This window comes from Camelus bactrianus, chromosome 3 (assembly GCF_048773025.1).
Source record: "Camelus bactrianus isolate YW-2024 breed Bactrian camel chromosome 3, ASM4877302v1, whole genome shotgun sequence".
NCBI lineage: Eukaryota > Metazoa > Chordata > Mammalia > Artiodactyla > Camelidae > Camelus > Camelus bactrianus.
This window is the reverse complement of record NC_133541.1, coordinates 88104132-88112367: the sequence shown is the minus strand read 5'-3', so window position 1 is coordinate 88112367 and position 8236 is coordinate 88104132. Positions and strand designations below refer to the sequence as shown.

At 42.4% G+C, this 8236-nt stretch overlaps 1 protein-coding gene across 5 annotated transcripts in view; it reads left to right on the top strand.

Moving 5' to 3' along the window:
• ZNF608 (zinc finger protein 608) overlaps positions 1-8236 on the top strand; it is a 101091-nt gene that overhangs the window by 2757 nt on the left and 90098 nt on the right. For 3 of the 5 annotated variants that reach the window (XM_074360583.1, XM_010971544.3, XM_074360584.1), the window contains exon 2: positions 872-1973. The exons of 1 other annotated variant lie outside the window; for it this stretch is intronic. In XM_074360583.1, the coding sequence (XP_074216684.1) occupies positions 1056-1973 (918 nt within the window). In that variant the 5' untranslated portion in view covers positions 872-1055. The remainder of the gene's footprint in view (positions 1-871; positions 1974-8236) is intronic. One more of the 5 variants, XM_074360585.1, reaches the window with a different exon arrangement.

The window sequence follows — 8236 nt, the reverse complement described above, 5'->3', positions numbered from 1 at the left end:
GCCACCTTGGCGCAGATCACTTAAAGTGTATGTCTTAATCAGTTGCCCTTACAGTCAGTAGCACCATATTTAACAGCTTGAGCAAGTCTGTGACCTGGGAATACGGTAGAATTGTTTAGATGTGATTTTTTTTTCTTCAAAAGGCAGATATTTAGCCTTTCATTTAACACTTTTTTTTTTAAATAGAGAAATGCTCTTAAAGACGTGTGTGTATATTTCAAAAATAAAATTGTATAAACTGTTGGGGAAGAAAGGATAGGAGGGGAATATTTGTATGGAGGGGGGAGATTATTGGATTTTTTTTTCCTGTTCCTTACTGGGAACAAAAAACAGATTGCCCAGACAATTTGTAAAAACAAGTAATAAAATTAGAAATGAAGAAAATTTAGTAACATCATTCTGAAACTAGCCTGAGAACTTCCAGGGTCTGGTCTTTTAAACTGCAAGATCTAGGACATGTATAAGGATGTTTGAAGCGTGTTCCTTCCTCTTGTCTGAGTGTTCAGGCTGTGTTTCTGGGGTTGAGTTATATGTATGTTCTAGAAAAAAAAAAATCCTTAACTCTTTTTTAAAACCTTTCTGGAGTTGACTCAGATCGTTAAGATATTTTAATGCCTTTTAAGAAGTGATTATCCTTGTGTTCTTGATAAAGGGCTTTTCTTTTGTAGCTACTGTAAGATGCTTACTGGCATGGGTATGTTTTTCGGGTATGGTTATTTTCTTTTAAACCTGATATTGGACTGTGGAGACAATACATGAGCCACCTTACTCTCCTTCCTTCCCTGTACCCCTTACTGACTCCCCAATATTAATCGTTTTTTATTCTGGTAACACCCAGACAAGAAATATTCGACTTTTCCCCCCTTCACAGGAAAAGGTGGACCTGGACTGAAGGGTGTAAAATCCCTGGACACATTCCTGGGGCAGGAAAAAGAAGAGGAAGATTAGAAGATTTTTTTTTTTTTTAAGAGAAAACCCAGCGGAGCTAAACGAATGTCCCCTCATCTCCAAAGGAAAGTTCATCGGATTTTTATTCTAGAGAGCTCATCTTCAGGATGTCAGTGAACATTTCTACGGCAGGAAAAGGTGTGGATCCAAATACGGTTGATACATATGACAGTGGTGATGATTGGGAAATCGGGGTTGGAAATTTAATAATTGATTTGGACGCTGATTTGGAGAAGGACAGACAGAAATTTGAAATGAATAATCCCACCAACACCACAACCAGCAGCAGCTCTAAGGATTGTGGAGGTCTGGCCTCCAGTGGGGCCGGCGCTACCGCAGCCTTAGCTGATGGCCTAAAATTTGCTTCTGTTCAGCCCTCGGCTCCCCAGGGGAATTCACACAAAGAGACCAGCAAATCAAAAGTGAAAAGGAGTAAAACTTCTAAGGATGCTAATAAATCTCTGCCTTCTGCTGCCTTGTATGGGATTCCCGAGATCAGCGGCACTGGCAAGAGGCAGGAAGTCCAAGGGCGCCCTGGAGAGGCAACTGGCATGAATTCAGCGCTGGGTCAAAGTGTGAGCGGCGGCGGCGGCGGCGGCGGCGGCGGCAACCCGAACAGCAATAGTATCAGCACCGGCACCTCCGCTGCTACCGCGGGGGCGGCCGCCTGTGGGAAGAGCAAAGAGGAGAAACCAGGTAAAAGCCAGAGCAGCCGAGGCGCCAAGCGGGATAAGGATGCGGGCAAATCCAGGAAGGACAAGCACGACTTGCTTCAGGGCCACCAGAATGGCAGTGGCAGCCAGGCCCCTCCCGGGGGGCACCTCTATGGCTTTGGGGCCAAGAGCAATGGAGGTGGCGCGAGCCCCTTCCACTGCGGGGGCACTGGGAGTGGCAGCGTCGCGGCTGCTGGGGAAGTTAGCAAAAGTGCCCCGGATTCAGGGCTCATGGGAAACTCTATGTTGGTAAAGAAGGAAGAGGAGGAGGAGGAGAGCCACAGGCGAATCAAGAAACTGAAAACTGAGAAGGTAGGATAAAGTCGCCTTCCTCGATCTCCTGCTTTCCTCTTTGTGTGCATTTGTGTGAGTGTGTGTGTCGGGGGGTGTGCATCTGTGTGCCTTACTCTTCTTACTCGTGCTTTCTGGTTCTTTGTGAGATTTCTCTTCTGTGCATCCTTTCCGTGAACATTGGGTATGGGTGAGCTGACCTGGGGGCCGTGTTTAGCTCTTGCTTCTGCTGCTGCTGCTCGTGGTGTTCCTGTTTGGGTCCCCAGGTGGGAGGGCTGTGTGTTCTAAGCACCTTTTACCCTGCAAAAGGGCTCCTGGCCAGGCAAGCTGGTTGCTGTGTGCTTTTAATAGACAACCTGCTCCTGTGCCCACTTAACTCTTGTCCTGGTTTCTCTCCTAAGGAGAAATGTCTTCTGTTTTAATTTTCACGTTGGAGTATTTCTGGTAATGTGTCCTTAGGTGCAGGGTTCAGGTTCCCTCCCCGGAGAGGTATGTCGAGGATTCTAATTTACGCAGTACCCTCCACCCATTTATTTTTTTCGTGATGTTCTCCAAAATAGTTCTGTCAAAGGATAATCATCCTGTTATTGGTCCTGAATTAAACCTTGGTTTTCTAGGGTCATTGGTTTCCTAACTGTGTAGAAAGAATGGAATGGTTTTGGTGGCTGCTACGACTCTCTCCTTGTTCCCTGGCCTAGTTCTTAGCTGGTGATGTTATCACTTGGATTTCTAGATTGACCAGGGAGCTGGAAGGTTAGTAAGAAAAGTGAAATAGACTTGATGGATTGGTGTTCTGAAATGTGAAGACATAGCCAAAAGATTCTAGAAATATGTGTTGCATTTGAACGTTGGGGAGTGTTGATCTAGGAATTTTGGACCTTTCTTTCCATCTTTGTCATTGAAAGTCCAGTTAGACACTGCCTTTGAAAAATTGCCCCCAGTGTTGTGCTCCTTAGTTCTGGAGGCAGAGGACTTACTGGTCTGGCAATTCTTGTGCATTAAGTAACATCCCAGAACTGAAGACTGTTCTGTCCACGGAGCAGGTTGGGAGTGAGCTGGGGGAGTGAGCGTTGTTTCTGTAAAATTAATCTTTAGCTTAAATTTAGATTGTGCCTTGCCGAAGCAAAATTCCTATCATGTGGTTTGTGGCTTAGTTGTCTGGATATATGCTTATTAAATAATTTGATTTTTGCTATTTCTAACTTGATCAGAATAGGGAAATGTCTTTGGGTGATTATTGCTGTGTACAGTAACTCACTGCTCTCTGTTTAAACCTTTTTAGTTTTGTTTCCATGTGTTCAAGATTTAAATGGGAGTACTGGAAGAAAGTTTTGACTTTAATGATTGGAGAAGTTGATGAAGGTACATTAAAGTGCAAAAGCCTCTGAACGCTTCACTTCTTTTATTCTTATCCCTTTGGTCAGACAGCATTTTGCATTGATGAATTTAAATGTGTTTACCAAAAAAATCCAGGTTTCAATTCTAACACTTGATGTGTAGTTTCACATAATTTCTGTTAAAAGGCATTCTGAAGTCTTATTAGTACAGTAGGGCGTTTACTTTTGTTGCCAATAGTCTTCAAATTGCAGTTCTAATCTGCTCTAACTATCTAGATGAATTGCCCTAATCCAGTGCTCACAATGGCTGTGGTTAAGGAGTCAGAGCCATTTGATTGGATTCACTGCTGCCTGGAATGTGGGAGGTACTGCCCTTTTGCATTCCCCTTAGCCTTTTAATCTTCCAGCCAAATGTTCACATTCAACAATTTTGTTTAGCTGGCAATCGGAACATTTCAGTATCTCAAAGGCTGCTGTCATGGCAACTGAGATTAGAGCGTGGTGTCAGTTCTCCAGTTTTTGTATTCTTTTCACTTTCCAGTCACAGAGGAAACTGGATGAAAAAAAAATGGAAGGATTAAATTATTCATATACATGCAACTCATCTCCAGTCAGAGCAGCATAAATGTGATAGTATGAATTACATAAATGAAGAGCAAACAAGTCATGATGGGTCTGGCGTGGGGGAGGGGAGCAAGCACAGTGCATGTAGAGTCATGGCTACTGGTGTGGTCACAGGGACCCGTGAGGGATGGCCAGGAGGGGCTTGAATCCTGGGGTGTTGGCCATTCTCTGTCTAGCTGGGGTATTGGCTCAGGCTCTGGAACACTATTCCTTCTGGCTTTCCTCCCCACCCCCACCCCACCCCAGGAGGACTTTTCTTAAGAATGCTTTCCTCCTTGGGACACAGAGATGGCACTCCCTTGTACAAACACCACTCAAGGAAGTGACTCTAATTCCACCAACTCATGGTTGTGTAAAATTTGATTTTAATTTAGAAGATCCTACCTGCTGATGAGAGGATACCTCTTTCTGAGGGAAAGATTTAGTAGCACAAGCTTTACCTGACAATGATTCGACACTGAGGCATCCTTGGAGAAAGGTTTCTTTGACGTTTTGTTCAATGTTTTAATTTCAGCCTTGCTTGCTTATCTGGGCTTGTGAAGAGTCAATATCTCACAAGTGAAGATGATTAATTTTCAGCCATCAGATGTGGCTCACGAGGGGCCAAGTGCAAAAACCAAAGAGGGGTGTAATGGGGTGTGTGTGCTGGCTTTTTCTTTTTTCCTCCCTGGTTGGATGGTTCACAGAAGATTCATAAGACTTGCTGTCACCGGTTACTTTTCACAGCATGCTTAAATGTCAATTTTTGGTCTGTTTATTCTGTTTCTTCACTGCACAAAGTCATGTAAAACATGATAAATTGGACCTTATGAAACCTAATTAAATCAATGAGTGTTCTACTCCTTTATGTGGAAACCACAAGTATGTTGTAAAAGTCGCCACTCCCTTAATACGTGAACAAAATCAAAACATGCCATAATACTAAGATGTTTGAGCTATATTTCTATAGCCCATTTAGTGGTTAAGCCACCAGTGGCATGTCTGAATAAGTAGATTTGACGGGTTGGCTTTTGGTTGTTAAAACCTGCTTCTCCACCTGCCCCCTCCTTTCTTTTGAAACATAATAGCCTGTATTGAGGCTCTCCTGCATGTATCCTCCTTAGCTGTCGTACAGTTTTGACTTATCAGACACAGGCATTCGGCTGGGCTAAATAGTTAGAGTCTTTGGGTTTATTGGATTGCTGGGAAATTCAAAAATCCACAGAAAAATTCTTAAAAACAGCTGAGGCTTCAAATACACATGAAAAGCCCAGGAGATCTTATAGTTGTGTCTTAGGGTTCTGACTACTCCGTTATACGTTCAGAAGAGAGAATGATTTTTCTAATAGCTGCTTGCATTAAGCTGGTCCTTAACAGCCTAAATGTGGTGTCTTCAAATGGACCTGTCTATAAAGGATATCATTCATTTGATTTTATTCTCTTGTAGAAGCTTTTTTACACTTCACTAGGGAATTCTGGCACATTTTCCAAGTGAGTGTGAGCCATTGAAGAACATATTTTGATTAATGAGTTTTATGGAGGATATGCTCCCCGCCCCCCCCCCCCCCCCCCCGCATATAGTGCCCCCTACAAATTCTGCTTAGAGAGTGCAGTTTATCTACTGTGAAATAAAAGGGCAGAAAGGTCACTTGCTATAATTAAAGAACAAAGTCCATTGTTGTTGGACAGCAAACTGTTTTGAAAGCTACATAAGGGATTTAGCTGTTAAAAACGTTGGGAACTAAGGGTGGTTCCCAATCAGCATTGATTCAGCTCCTTTCTTTTCTATAGGCTTCCTTGGAGGGTGACAGCGCTTTTGAGGTGGGTGCAGAGGGGCTGCCCTCTCCCCAAGGAAGTTTTCTGTGAGAACCCGTGGAAGCTTGGAATACTTGCGTGACCAAGCACATCACTGGGTATTGAGCAGAGTATTTGAAGTCTGCTGAGTTTGCTGGAGAAATTTTAAAAATACTCACAACAGATTAGGATTTTTCTACACGAGATAAATACTGTTTGGCAACTTTTAATAACTTTGCAAATAGTCTGTAAAAAAAGGGGGGGCAGGGGGGAGGAGAGATTGATTGCCCCAGTGTCATGAGGTTAAGAATGCTCTTCAAGTGAAATTGCTTGGCTGCAAGATGGTTTTAATTAGAGTGTTATAAAGACTTATTTTTCCTAAGCAGCATTTTATAGTTAGTAAATGAAATGTATGCCGAAAGTGCTAAGCAGAAATCTCCCTAACCACAGAGGTGTTCAATAACCAGATTCCAACAACATGGAAAGAACCATCTGTTCTTGGTTTTCAGCATGAAAAACAAGGATTGAATAGCTGAGATTTGCTCCAATTTTGACTGTGTCTCTGTGTGCGTGTTTTTTTTTTTAATTTAAAAAAGTTCACCTGGTACTTCATAGGAACTTGACATTGCAGTAATATGAGCAACACTGTGAAAACACATGTTCCGACATTTATTTTAACCAGTTCTACTTTTATTTAAAAGATTTCCAGAAGCCCAGCCATTGAACACTTTATAATGGTTATTCAGTTCCTGCAGGCAATCACAATGAGGGGTCAGTTTCTTCAAAGATCTAACTATTTAGTCAGTACCTGAATTATTTTGTCAGTGTTCCACCCTGGAGGTGGCTGGGAGAGGGGGCGAGCAAGGGCTCTCCCAGGCTAACTCTGGTCAGCATTTGTCGGTTAATCTAATTGTATGTGGTAGCATCCTGGACTGGTGTTTGCTCTCCACAGACCTTGCTCAGGTTCAGAGCTCTTAGGCTAGGATTGCAGATAATGAGGAAAATATTCTCTTAACGATAGTAACTTTGGAGTCCTTGACTTTTAGATGCTAAGCTTCTGGGTTCTGGTTTTCCTAAGAGCCCTGGGTAAAACATTATCCGGCCTTTGTTTGAGGTCTTTTATAGAAGCTAATGACCGGGCTTGTGCCTCCCTGAGATAAATGACATTATCTCTGAGTGGGCTGACAGGAAACAGACATGTTAATGGTGAAGCTGCCGGGAGGATCTGCCCGGGTTCTGACAAAAGAGTGGAGAAGGGACCCCTGGTTGTGGTCATTAACACATCATGCATTCTTGCTCCTCCTAAGAGGCCCTTGATAATTGGAAAGCCATTTTAGCCACAAGCACTTAAATCATAAAGTGACTACTCCCAGTTCCTTTGCATTCTTAAAAGTAGCAGAGCAATGTGTCTTTTGTTAACAAGTGTGTAATCTGTTTTTTTAAAATGGTGGCAGTTCTGGGCAGCGTGGCAGTGACGTTTGGGAGGACTGCACATCCCAGTTTTTATCAGATGAACTCTCTGTCTTTCACCATTGCTCAGTCATCCCTCTAATAAACCAAGGAGGGGGGTACAAAAAAAGAGAAAGAAATCATTTGTATACTTGAAGAGGTCTCGTGGGAGAGGGATAAAAATCTCTTTTTTACAAGTTGGGGAAAAGATTTTGCTCAGTGATTTTGCATGTGATGAAACCTGCCTTTTGAAGTGTATGTTTAAAAAGTCATGGGTGTAATTGAGTTTCAATGCAGTTTCGACTCTCTGCTTCTTGAACGGAGATAATTGCCGTGTTGAACACACTCTAGAGTGTAGAAGAGGTGGAAGGATCATGTTATTCTATTCTTTAATATTAAGCATTGGAAGTTTTTCCCGGTAATTACTGTAGCACAACATAGTTTCAATTGCCAGCACTCTGAACGTACCAGTGATCTGAACATCAAGGGTTTTTGCATTAATACTAAACAGTTTATTCCTAAATTACTTGTGTTGCGTTCTTGTAGAACATGGAAGCCAGAATTACGGCAATACTTCTTAGCAACATCGGAGTGGAAATAATCTTTCTTCCCTAAGACTGTTGTCAATAAATAATAATGCCCTCTTAATCTGTACATTTAAGGTTATAGGGAAAGAGAACAGGTGACTTCTCTGTCCCAAGAATGACTAAAGTCATCATCATTACAGGTTCATAGAGGGATCATACTGGGTAGTACCCTGTGACTGCTATTTATTTCATAGGTGTGTATATACATGTTTTAATTGCATAGATAAATGTTGGGTTGGGGGTGGATTGGGAGTATTTAGTTAGTGTGGGCTTTGTTCTTTAAAAAAAAAACAACCCACCATTGATTTTTCTATTCCACTCTCCTGCAGAGTAATTGGCCCCACCGTGTCCATCCAGGTCCCACTCCCAACTGAAGTTTCTTTAGTGACTTCTTGCTTTCTGTTGCAATTTCTTTTTCATTTAAGCTGAAGGTTTTGGCAGTTGGAACAAAGTGTTTGCAGCTGAATGAAAGATTGTTTAACAATTCATAGTAGATTGACCATCAGTTGGGCTG